The sequence below is a fragment of the Dendrobates tinctorius genome, unplaced genomic scaffold, assembly GCF_039654945.1.
Source record: "Dendrobates tinctorius isolate UK_male_01 unplaced genomic scaffold, ASM3965494v1 ptg000016l, whole genome shotgun sequence".
Classification (NCBI taxonomy): domain Eukaryota; kingdom Metazoa; phylum Chordata; class Amphibia; order Anura; family Dendrobatidae; genus Dendrobates; species Dendrobates tinctorius.
Genome location: NW_027361684.1, coordinates 89,248,041 through 89,261,680, shown reverse-complemented (window position 1 = coordinate 89,261,680; position 13,640 = coordinate 89,248,041). Strand labels below are relative to the sequence as shown.

The 13,640-nt window shown below is 42.7% G+C and overlaps 2 protein-coding genes across 11 annotated transcripts in view; one reads left to right on the top strand and one right to left on the bottom strand.

Moving 5' to 3' along the window:
- Positions 1-13,640, top strand: part of CASK (calcium/calmodulin dependent serine protein kinase) — a 417,331-nt gene that overhangs the window by 164,080 nt on the left and 239,611 nt on the right. The window lies entirely within an intron of this gene.
- GPR82 (G protein-coupled receptor 82) lies at positions 8,200-10,652 on the bottom strand. Its single transcript, XM_073566040.1, has one exon. The coding sequence runs from the start codon at positions 10,581-10,583 to the stop codon at positions 9,498-9,500; it is 1,086 nt and encodes a 361-aa protein (XP_073422141.1). The 5' UTR covers positions 10,584-10,652; the 3' UTR covers positions 8,200-9,497.

The window sequence follows — 13,640 nt, the reverse complement described above, 5'->3', positions numbered from 1 at the left end:
CAGAATCTCAATTTGCAGACACTGTGTTTCGGGGTACTGCCCCTCGTCAGTGCAAAGTGTGAGATCTGGTTTGGCTGTGAGAGAGGCGTCTGACCGATATCCAAGAAGTATCATTTCTCCTTGCGGAGAATAACATGCTAAGCATGTCGAGATGAGGAGACTTAAAGCCACAATGCTCCTCTAATTAGCATATTTCCCAGAGTATCATTGCGGCTTTAAGTCTCCTGGTAGCGCCTCCAGCCACTGGACACTACGCTGACAGACACTGCAAACCTTCTTGCCACAGCTCGCATTGATGTGCCATCCTGGAAGAGTCTGTCTCATGCTACCACGAGTGTGAAAGCACAACCAACATTCAAAAGTGACCAAAACATCAGCCAGAAAGCATTGGTACTGAGATGTGGTTTTGTGTCCCCACCTGCAGAACCACTCCTTTGAGTGTCTTGATATTTGCCAAAAATTTTCATCTGCTGTCTATTCCATTTGCACAACAGCATGTGAAATTGATTGTCAATCCGTGTTGCTTCCTAAGTGGACAGTTTGATTTCACAGAAGTTTGATTTACTTGGAGTTATATTCTTCTGTTTAAGTGTTCCCTTTATTTTTTTTGAGCAGTATACATACATACATACATAAAGCTCTGGCAAAAATTAATAGACCACTGTATAGTTTTATAAGAAATCTGCTTCTCTACTTGTCTGACAGCCATTCCATTCCAGTGTCATTTGAATTCCAACCAGAGTACACCTCATTCTACTCAATGTGCTTCTGATTAGGTGATCACCTGAACCAAAATCTTATTTAACGAAGGAAAGTATAAAAAAAAAACCCTGCTGTGGTGTTCACAATCCTCTTGCAATAGGACAAGCTGGATGGCAAAACAAGTGCAAGTAATATCCCAAAAGTAATAGGAATAAAAAAAATAACTTTTAACCATGCCAAAGGAGTTGAAAAGAAAAGTCTTGAGTGAGGAAAAGAAGGGCTCAATTCTGGCTTTCCTCTCCACTGACCTGGATGACCGTCATCTTATATGAATGTCACTCAGCAACTGCAAGATAATATCAAGTGACCTACAAAAGGAATGGCAAATGTCAGCTGGGGTGAAGTGCACGGCAAGAACAGGCTCCTAGAGGCAGGGCTCAAGTGATGTAAAGGTAGAAAAAAGCCTTTCATCAATGAGAAGCAAAGGCGAGCCAGGCTGAAGTTTACCAAAGACTATAAGGAATGGAACATAGAGGACTGGAGTAAGGTAATCTCTGATGAATGTAATTTTCAGCTTTGCCCAACACTTGGTTGTCTAATGGTTAGACGGAGACCTGGAGAGGCGTAGAAGCCAGAGTGTCCTTCACTCACTGTGAAATTTGGTGGCGGATCGGTGATGATCTGGGGATGCTTCAGCAAGGCTTGAATTGGGTAGATTAATCTTTGCAAAGGACGTATGAATCAAGCCGCAAACAAGGTTATCCTGGAAAAACAGTTGACTCCTTCTGCTCAGACAATGTTCCCCAACTCTGAGGACTGGTTTTTCCAGCAGGACAATGCGCCATGCCACACAGCTAGGTCAATCAATGTGTGGATGAAGGACCACCACATCAAATCCCTGTCATGACCAGCCCAATCTCCAGACCTGAACCCCATTGAGAACCTCTGGAATGTAATCAAGATGAAGACGGACAGTCACAAGCCATCAAACAAAGACCAACTGCTTAAATTTTGGTACTTAGAGTGGCATAACGTCACCCAAAAGCAGAATGATAGACTGGTGGAAAGCATGCCAAGACGCATGAAAGCTGTGATTTTAAAAATCATGGTTATTCAACAAAATATTGATTTATGAACTCTTCCTGAGTTAAAACATTAGTATTGTTATTTCTAAATGATATGAACTTGTTTTCTTAGCATTATTTGAGGTCTGCAAGCACTGCATTTTTTTGTTATTTTGAACATTTCTCAATGCCTGAAAATAAATACAAAATTTAGTGCTTGGAAATTCAAAGACATGTTGTCAGTAGTTTATAGAATAAAAGAGCAATTTTACATTTTACTCAAAAATATACCTACGAAGAGAAAAATCAGACAAACTGAACATTTTGCAGTGGTCTCTTAATTATTGCCAGAGCTGAGGGGAAAAGTGTGTGTGTGTATATATATATATATATATATATATATATATATTCTCTGTCTATATATCTATCTATGTACGTACATACGTATAGATATAATTTTTTTTGTACACAATTCTCAGCCTTTTAAAATTTTTAATTTAGAAAATGGCTTTTAAAAGTGGTTGTCCACTACTACTAGTAAAGTTAATTTTGAGGATTTTTTTTAAACACTAAAGGATAGAAAACATAAAATATTGCTCCAACATTTACAAATATTATTTGCTGCTCGCTATAATTTGAACCTCCGTTTACAGGGCCATGTATGAGTTAGCCTGTAAGGCCTCTTAGGCTAAGTTCAGATTAGCGTTCGGCTGAGCTGCGAAGGGCTGCCTACTTCCTCCGTTAAGCTCCTCCTACTTCCGCACTTCATCCGTTTAGCTCCGCCTACTTCTGCATGCGTCCTGCGTACCTATCGTTAACATTGGGTATGCAGGACATGCGGATGCATCGTTTTGACGTGCCCGCCGAACGCACAAACGCATACATCCACATACGTTTTTTTTTTTCAATGTTAAAGATAGATACGCAGGACGCATGCAGAAGTAGGCGGAGCTACACGGAATAGCGGAAGTGGGCTTAGCTTAACGGAGGAAGTACGCAGCCCTCCGCAGCTCAAGCCAAACGCTACTGTGAAACCAGCCTTAGGGCAGTTTCACACGTCCAGATAATTCCGGTACCGGAAAAAACGGTACCAGAGCTGTCCGTGTGCATACATATGCCATCCGTGTGTTATCTGTATGTCCGTGTGTACCATCCGTATGCTGTCCGTGTCCGTGTTTTTGAAAAATTATTTTCAATGTTAACCCTTTGACTTTTAAAAACGCACACGGACAGCATCCGGACAGCATCCGTGTGCGGTACGTGTTTACACGGACCCATTGACTTGTATGGGTCCATGCTGTTGCACAAAAACGGACATGTCAGCGTGTTTTGCACACGGACACACGGTCCGTGAAAACACGCTGACATCTGCATAGACACATTCATTAGAATGTGTCTACGTGTGTCAATGTCTCCGATACGTGAGAAAACTGTCACTACACGTACCGGAGACACTGACGTATGAAACTGCCCTTACTGTGGAACTATGTGGTCTTCGTTAGGCTAAGTGTGTAATGAGATTTTCTTCTAGAACAAAGATGTGAAACTCGGGCTCTCAGGCCTAATCTGGCCTGCAGTGTAAATATATTTGGTCCACAAGAAAGTACCAAATGTCTGCTAGAGCTGCCGCGATGGTAAACGGCACATGCACCTCTAATGCTACAAACCCTTGTTTCCTGTCCACATTTCACATGTGTTTATAGTATTAAGTTTTGATTGTTCCAGATTCCATGTTTAAAGGGGTTTTCCCACGAACAAAAGTTAATTTTAATCAATAGATATTGTAATAATTCCACAATTGGATGTTTTTAAATAAATACCAGGAGCTGTGGCATGATCAGGCAGTGTTTCTGTACGGTCAGACACAGTACACGGCAGGGGCACATGTATAAGATTATCTCAGCACAGGAACATTTTATTTTTAACACATCCAATTGTGGAAGTTATTCCAATATCTATTGATTAAAATGAACTTTTGTTTGTGGTAGAACCCCTTTTAAGCAAAACTTGTTTCTATATTAGAAGGTTTATGATTATATTTTGATGAGAAGGAAAAACTTCCTTATTTATATATTTATACTTCCTTATTTAATATATATATATATATATATATATATATATATATATATATATATATATATATATATATATATATATACAGTGCCTACAAGTAGTATTCAACCCCCTGCAGATTTAGCAGGTTTGATAAGATGCAAATAAGTTAGAGCCTTCAAACTTCATTCAAGAGCAGGATTTATTAACAGATGCATAAATCTTACAAACCAAAAAGTTATGTTGCTCAGTTAAATTTTAATAAATTTTAAACATACAAGTGTGGGTCAATTATTATTCAACCCCTAGGTTTAATATTTTGTGGAATAACCCTTGTTTGCAATTACAGCTAATAATCATCTTTTATAAGACCTGATCAGGCCGGCACAGGTCTCTGGAGTTATCTTGGCCCACTCCTCCATGCAGATCTTCTCCAAGTTATCTAGGTTCTTTGGGTGTCTCATGTGGACTTTAATCTTGAGCTCCTTCCACAAGTTTTCAATTGGGTTAAGGTCAGGAGACTGACTAGGCCACTCCAACACCTTGATTTTTTGCCTCTTGAACCAGGCCTTGGTTTTCTTGGCTGTGTGCTTTGGGTCATTGTCTTGTTGGAAGATGAAATGACGACCCATCTTAAGATCCTTGATGGAGGAGCGGAGGTTCTTGGCCAAAATCTCCAGGTAGGCCGTGCTATCCATCTTCCCATGGATGCGGACCAGATGGCCAGGCCCCTTGGCTGAGAAACAGCCCCACAGCATGATGCTGCCACCACCATGCTTGACTGTAGGGATGGTATTCTTGGGGTCGTATGCAGTGCCATCCAGTCTCCAAACGTCACGTGTGTGGTTGACACCAAAGATCTCGATCTTGGTCTCATCAGACCAGAGAACCTTGAACCAGTCTGTCTCAGAGTCCTCCAAGTGATCATGAGCAAACTGTAGACGAGCCTTGACATGACGCTTTGAAAGTAAAGGTACCTTACGGGCTCGTCTGGAACGGAGACCATTGCGGTGGAGTACGTTACTTATGGTATTGACTGAAACCAATGTCCCCACTGCCATGAGATCTTCCCGGAGCTCCTTCCTTGTTGTCCTTGGGTTAGCCTTGACTCTTCGGACAAGCCTGGCCTCGGCACGGGAGGAAACTTTCAAAGGCTGTCCAGGCCGTGGAAGGCTAACAGTAGTTCCATAAGCCTTCCACTTCCGGATGATGCTCCCAACAGTGGAGACAGGTAGGCCCAACCACTGGCGTAGCGTGGGGGGGGCGGGGGGGGCGGTCCGCCCCAGGCGGCATGTGTGTGGGGGCGGCGCGGCAGCAGCAATTCCACCCTGCAGTGCAGTGCAGCGGCGGGCAGGGAGCGATGCGATCACGGCAGCTCCGCTGCCTGCAAGAGTGAATAGCAGGAGCGGAGCTGCAATGGTCCGTCCTGCTTCCTGCCCGGAGGCCGCGCTTCCTGTTTCACACAGAGGAGCGCCGCTGAGTGACGTCATCATTCAGCGGCCGCTGCTGTGTGAGGGAGGAAGCGCGGGCGATGCTGCGGACAGGTGAGAGGAGAGAGGTGGTGTCTTGTGTGTATGTATGTATGTATGTCTGTGTGTGTGTGTGTGTGTGTCTGTGTGTATGATGGAGCAGGCAATGATGGGAGTGATGGTCTAGAAGGCAATGATGGGGTGATGGAGCAGACAATGATGGGGTGATGGAGCAGGCAATGATGGGGTGATGGAGCAGACAATGATGGGGTGATGGAGCAGGCAATGATGGGGTGATGGAGCAGGCAATGATGGGGTGATGGAGCAGGCAATGAGGGGAGTGATGGGGGTGATGGAGCAGGCAGTGATGGGGGTGATGGAGCAGGCAATGATGGGGTGATGGAGCAGGCAATGATGGGGTGATGGAGCAGGCAATGATGGGGTGATGGAGCAGACAATGATGGGGTGATGGAGCAGGCAATGATGGGGTGATGGAGCAGGCAAAGAGGGGAGTGATGGGGGTGATGGAGCAGGCAGTGATGGGGTGATGGAGAAGGCAGTGATAGGGTGATGGAGCAGGCAATGATGGGGGTGATGGAGCAGGCAATGATGGGGTGATGGAGCAGGCAGTGATGGAGCAGGCAATGATGGGGTGATGGAGCAGACAATGATGGGGTGATGGAGCAGACAATGATGGGGTGATGGAGCAGGCAATGATGGGGTGATGGAGCAGACAATGATGGGGTGATGGAGCAGGCAATGATGGGGTGATGGAGCTGGCAATGATGGGGTGATGGAGCAGGCAGTGATGGAGCAGGCAATGATGGGGGTGATGGAGCAGGCAATGATGGGGTGATGGAGCAGGCAATGATGGGGTGATGGAGCAGGCAATGATGGGGTGATGGAGCAGGCAATGAGGGGAGTGATGGAGCAGACAATGATGGGGTGATGGAGCAGGCAATTATGGGGTGATGGAGCAGACAATGATGGGGGTGATGGAGCAGGCAGTGATGGGGTGATGGAGCAGGCAATGAGGGGAGTGATGGGGAGAAGGCACAGTGATGGGGTGATGGAGAAGGCAGTGATGGGGAGAAGACAATGATGGGGTGATGGTCGAGAGGGCAATGATGGGGTGGTGGGTGAGAATGCAATGATGGTGGTGGTGGAAAGGGCAATAAATGGGGGTGGTGGAGGAGGAGGAAATGATGGGAGTGGTGGGGGAGAAAGCAAAGATAGTGGTGGAGAAGAAAATGATGGAGGTGGGGGAGAGGACAATAATGGGATGCGAGGGGAGGAGGACAATGAGGGGTGTGGGGGATTGGGATGGGAGGAAGGGGGACTTATAATGGCCTTAGGAACAGGGGGAGGTGGAGGAAGACATTATCGTTTATTATGTCTAACACAGTCCCTTAGTATATAGTGTACTCACTAATTCTGTATAACACCATCCTTAGTTACATAGTTTCCTCTTTTATTATGTATAACACCGCCCCTTATTACCTACCATCCTCTCTAGTTATATATGGTGCCGTCCCTTATTATATAGCTTCCTCTGCTGTTATGTATAGTGCTGTCTCTTACATAGTGTATTTTTGTTATTTTTGTTATTCACAGCGCCCTCTTTTATTACATGGTCCCCTCTCTTGTTAGATATAAAATGACTGCTGATCGAGGAGCCGGTGACCAGACGACCAGTCCATCAGCTCCTCCATTAGAAAGGAAGCTTTCCCATGCTCCATCAGCCATCATTGCATTATACAGCTAACAAGACAGGACGGTATGTAATAAAAAACAGGGCTCTATATAATCCAATATGTAAGGGACAGAACTGTACATAACAAGAGAAGGCACTGTGTATGGGACAGCAATATACATAATAAAGGAGACTATGTAATATATACCTGTATGTGTGTGTGTGGCTATATAATATCAATAATCTATCTATCTATATATATATATACACACACACACGTAGCTTTGACGCCATAAAAGGAGGGGGGCCCGGACACATTTCTTGCACAGGGACCCCAAGCTGTCAGTGTCCGCCCCCTGTCCGCCAAAATAATTTGTACTTTCTGGTTTTTTTTCTGTCACATTATTAAAAATTATTATTAAAAAAAGCCATTAGGTCTTCATCCAGCATCATCAAGCTAATACATACATATATATAGAGAACTGCAAGAAGTTGAAAGTCTAGAAATTTAGAAATAATAGCAGAGTTAGTAGCAGACTAAAAATTAGATCTTTGAGTGTAGTGTGGGCTCTTCGGATGCTTCCGAATTATCAACGACCAAAGGGGCGGCAAATTTTTCGACCGCCCCGGGCGCCACAAACAGTTGCTACGCCACTGGGCCCAACTCCTTGGAAAGGGTTTTGTACCCCTTGCCAGCCTTGTGACCCTCCACGATCTTGTCTCTGATGGCCTTGGAATGCTCCTTTGTCTTTCCCATGTTGACCATGTATGAGTGCTGTTCACAAGTTTGGAGAGGGTCTTAAATAGTCAGAAAAGGCTGGAAAAAGAGATAATTAATCCAAACATGTGAAGCTCATTGTTCTTTGTGCCTGAAATACTTCTTAATACTTTAGGGGAACCAATCAGAATTCTGGTGGTTTGAGGGGTTGAATAATAAATGACCCTCTGAATAAACTTTTCACAATTTAAAAAAAAATCAAAGAAATAACATTCTTTTTTGCTGCAGTGCATTTCACACTTCCAGGCTGATCTACAGTCCAAATGTCACAATGCCAAGTTAATTCCGAATATGTAAACCTGCTAAATCTGCAGGGGGTTGAATACTACTTGTAGGCACTGTGTATATATATATATATATATATATATATATATATATATATTTATATATATATTATTTTTTTTTTATTTTCTCCATAAATTATCAAGGTTGGCCCTCAGCTTTGCCCAAGTTTTCATTTTTGACGCACTGTGTATTTGAGTTTGATGTCCCTGCTCTACAAGCAATATATCCAAAGAAGAACATCTACACATGGCAATCTGATGGATTGTGGCAACATTTTATTTATTTATTTATTTATTTATTTGGTAGGATCCTTACACACCTTATTAAATTAACTTATTGTCATGCAGCTCATAAGCAAGTTCATGTGTGGGGAAAAAAAAATAAATTTTTTTTTAGAAAGTGTTGTTTTGTTTTTTTTTCTTTAGCAAAGAGGTCACACCATGCGAATGCTTTCCCCCACATTGTCTAAAAATAACTTGGTTCTGCCAGTGTGGTAAGATACGGCTCTAAGTGTATTTTTATAGCAAATCCTCTGAAAATGCAGTATTCAAATCTTACAAAAAGTATGTATGTGTCTAGTCTAAAGATGGCAGAGCGGCAGGGCAGAGGATTTCCATGACTATGCCACAACAAGTTGCTGACTCATGTACATGAGTGTCTTAATGTGGATGACATTCATCCACTCAATGCCGACTTTTATTTCCCATTGACTTGCATTGGGGTCGGGTTTCGGACGACACTCCGACGTTTTTTGCCCTAGTCGGACCAGTTTCATCTGAAACAAATTTTGTTTCATGAAACCCGATCCGACCAAAGTCGCTCAACTCTAATGGTGAGCTGGCTTTTCTCTTCCATAGATATTTTGAGCAAGGTATTGGGATAAATTGTGCTGTTCATTGAGGGATATTACACAGTGCTTTATCTGCCAAGCTTTCTCTTTGCTTTCCTAGCCTGATGGGTTTGGATAGAATAGTGAATGTTGACAGTTTTTCAAGAATTAAAGAATGCTTTTAATTGTCTTTTTGGGCTGTTGGCAATTAGTATATTTGCAGCCCTAAAGCATCTGATGTCTTGTTTCTCCCCTCTGTCTTTCACCAGTGTCCCAATGCTCTGTTTGGCGCCATGCAGTAATTGCATTTATGAGGTTTTTTACCAATTGCCAGCTGTCATCTTCCCTCCCCAAATGTCCTTATGGTAAAGCAGCAGCAGCTCATTCTAGACAGCTTCATGAGCCTCTGATCTTCTGCCCATGGCAAATGTTGAATATTTCATGTGCTCCTATTCCGAAGGACATATGATGGCTTTGCTCTAGCATGCTTTGGCTTCCTTTGGTCTTGGCTCTTGATTATGAGCAAGTGACTAATACTGCAGAAAGTAAAGATCAGATCTTTATACATTTTCAATCGGAATGTACCAAACTGTTCTAAAACTTATTTTGTTTTCCATAGGTTCTTCTACTGGTAGGATTCATTGGGAATGATATTGCTTTTTAGAATCCTTCCAGATATTGTTGGTGTTTTCATTGTGGATTCATTGATTGCCGTTGAATTCACTTTTTCATCTGCAGAGCGTTTCTTATAAAAGAGTTGAAAATTCTTCTTAAAGGTGACATCTAGGCAGAAGTAAACCATGGGATCTGTACAGCTTCTGAACTCCGCAAGGCACAAACAACAATTTTTAACTTCAATCAATGCACTTAGGTATTTGCATCCATACGAGTAGTCAAATCTCACCAGGAAAAACTTGGAGACGTGATACGGGGTGAAACAAAGCAGCAGTAAAGCCGCAATGACGACGATGTTGGTTTTCACTTTGCTGTAAACGAGATGCTTTTTTCCAATGCAGCTGTTGGCTTGAATCTGTTGGATATGCTTCATAAAAAAGTAATAACACAGCAAAACAAGTAGAAAAAATGTGAAAAAGCAAGTTGACTCTACAACACTGGTAATCTTGTACACCAGCTGAACCGTTTCGGCTTCTTTATCGAAACATTTTTTATCTAGAGCAGGGTTCTGGTTTGCCAAAAAAACTAGTATATTGGGGCATAGCAAAGTAAACCAGACACCAATACACAGGTAAAGAGCAAATTGGGGGTTCTGGAAACTTTTGAGCATCTGACTAAAAATAATTTTTTCATATGTGGTTTTAGGCTTACACTGCATCCGTACTTTATGCCTGATTAGTGTAGCATAGCGAGTGACTGCGATCCAGCAGAAAATGGTGACGCTGACACACATGCTGCAGTGTGTGAGTAGGCTCGCGCCTTCATAGACAATGGTACAGAGCGTGGAGTTGTAGGGCCAGTGCTCAGCGGAGATGTAATAAATGACTTGAAAGGGCATGCCGGCCGATACAATCATATTCGAGACAGCAAGGTTTATGAGATAAATGTGCATAGATGTTTTTCTGCTCATTCTTCTGAATATCACAAGCGAGATTACGTTTCCAGAGAGGCTTGGTAAAAACATCAGTGCGTATGCAGTAGGGAGACCAGTGGAAGTAATTGCACTGAAGTTGAGGTGTTCTGTGTAATTGCCCATGCTTTCTGTAGGCACGCTACAAACACAAAGAGAGACTGGTGTGAACACTGCAAATGTACACTTATCATCAATGTTAGTGGCCACATAAGGGAACCCATGCACCTTCTAAAGCTGTCGCACAAATGAGCGTATTTCTCGTCTGACATGCGTGCTCCACGGAGTCAAGAGAGAGTAGTATCTGCTCTCCTGAGGGAATACAAGGATCAGGGGTAGGAGTTCCCCATATACACAACTCAAAATAATCTGATTGCACTATGGGGGAAAAAAAATCCTAAAGCCCCCATACATTATAGAAAATCGGGCAACGTACATGTGTTTGAAGCTGAGCTAGTGCCAAACGGCAGCAAACGAACCCCACTCATCATATAGTGTAATGGAGTTCCTGCTTGATTTCCATTATCATGGAAAGAATAGTGACAAATGTGTTGTGGAGACTGCCTGTTGCTTTCAGAGAGCTGTGCAGCACTTAAAGGGGTTTTCGATTTCATTTGCACAATGAAAACTTCATTGTATAAGCTATGCACCCTTTATACGTATTACCATTCATGGTTACTGCTGTCTGTCTGACATTGCAGTGTGGCAGCTGGGACTACTACTGCGTTACTTGGACATCTTCTTGCAGCCTTCATGTAATAACGTGTGAAAAGAAAAAGGGGGTATGGAAAAAGAGTTTCCCATAGAAGATTCTGAGATGGGAGCTGATTTCAAGTGTCTTGTTTTAGTCCACTCCTATCAAGTTCAGGTATACAATCAGGATTTAATTTCTTTAAAAAAAAAAAACTAAAATAGAAATCTTTCTATACTGATTATAGATCTTGTTAGATGGTGGATGCCTATCTCATAGACTAGAACTTAATGGAATAAAACTTTTCTTATGTAGTTAACAGAGTTTCAAATACAAGAGTCCCCAATACAACTAGCTGCGATGAAAAGCTTACCGTCCGGGAGGTTTCACATCCAGAGTATGACAGGAACTGAATTAGCAGAAGCTGCTCTGGTTATTTGCTGCTCGTCTCCCCTAAACCACTCCTAATATACATAAGGCAGTGAGAAACAAGCATTTATGGCAAATTATAAATGCACGTAAAGACCTTACAATTACATGTAATGACGTAGACCTAAAGAACAAGATGACCGAGAACCATAGATCCTACCGTCAAATTGTTTATATCAAGCAACAGTGCAGTCATGAGATGTGCATCCTACTATGAGAGGGGCAGGGATACCCTAATCAACCATAAAGATGGCACAGCTCAGTAATGAATATAATGCTATAAGGATAGCAGATATAAAGCAGATGAGGCCTAGCATTGTCATGCATCAGAAGGAACCCAGGGCCCAGTGCACCTGCATATGGTCTCACAATGGATTAAAAACATATGTGACATGCACAAGTGTGAACAAGTCGGTAAGACAATGCTCACACCACCCAATGGCTGAAATATAACAAGAATGCAAAAATTCTCTGCAGTAAAAAACATGACAGTAATCAGCAAGTGCTGCATAACAAATACAGGGTATTTAGTCAATACGTTTTTTGCAAAAAATGTATGCCAAGCCGCTTCACCACGTCACGGTAACCCTTCACGAAGCAGTCCCTATCTAATGTATTTAAAACCTGAACATGTGAACAGTGTCTAAATGAACTGGATACAGACAGGCACCTCCTAGTATATGGGCTTGTGGTGAAAGACAGCTCATTTATGTGCATGTCACACAGGAGAGGGGTGGGGTCTCCCAAACCATGCTGAGCATGGAAAAAAACAGATTAAAAACATATGTGACATGCACAAGTGTGAACAAGTCGGTAAGACAATGCTCACACCACCCAATGGCTGAAACACAACAAGAAAGCACAAAATGTCAAATTTGCAAAAATAAAACCTGAACATGTGAACAGTACTAGGAGGCGCCTGTCTGTATCACATGTTCAGGTTTTAAATACATTAGATAGGGACTGCTTCGTGAAGGGTTACCGTGACGTGGTGAAGCGACTTGGCATACATTTTTTGCAAAAAACGTATTGACTAAATACCCTGTATTTGTTATGCAGCACTTGCTGAATTACTGTCATGTTTTTTACTGCAGAGTATTTTTGCAAATTTGTCATTTTGTGCTTTCTTGTTATGGTCTCACAATGGGTCTGAGGATCTCATTCCAGTACCTAATGGCAGTCAAGGTACCTCTGGATGGCTGTGTGGCCCTTCAAAGAAATGCCTCCTCAGACCATCACTGACTCACTGCCAAATCGGTTATGCTGGAGGATGTTGCAGGCAGTATGTTCTCCACGGTGTCTACAGACTGCCACGTTCTCAGTGTGAACTTGCTCTTATCTGTGAAGAGCACTGGATGCCATTGTCGAATCTGCCAATATTGGTGTTCTCTGGCAAGTGACAATCGCCCAGAACGATGTTGGGCTGTAAGCACAACACCCAATTCTGCATGTCGGGCCCTCATACCACTCTTGTGGGGTCTGTTTCTTGCTAATTACCTATTATGTCTACCTGTTGTCTGTTCCATTTCCACAACAGCAGAAGAAATTGATTCACAGTCAGTGTTGCTTCATAACTGGACAGGTTGACTTCACAGAAGTGTGATTGACTTGGAGTTAGATTGTGTTGTGCAAGTGTTCCAATTTATTTATTTATTTTTTTTGAGCAGTGTAGTTGTCCACTTACTGCAGACATTAGTTATTATGGACAGAAGTCTATATTGTGACTTTCTACAAGAAGTAAATTGCTGATAACTGAGCTCTGAGCAATTTAATGTCTATATTGTGTGTGTGTGTGTGTGTGTGTGTGTATATATATACACTCACTGGCCACTTTATTAGGTACACCATGCTAGTAACGGGTTGGACCCCCTTTTGCCTTCAGAACTGCCTCAATTCTTCGTGGCAGAGATTCAACAAGGTGCTGGAAGCATTCCTCAGAGATATTGGACCATATTGACATGATGGCATCACACAGTTGGCGCAGATTTGTCGGCTGCACATCCCTGATGCGAATCTCCCGTTCCACCACATCCCAAAGATGCTCTATTGGATTGAGATCTGGT

Bases quoted from the DNA above. Each gene is read 5' to 3' on its own strand.
- GPR82 (XM_073566040.1), bottom strand. From the start codon at position 10,583: ATGGGCAATTACACAGAACACCTCAACTTCAGTGCAATTACTTCCACT.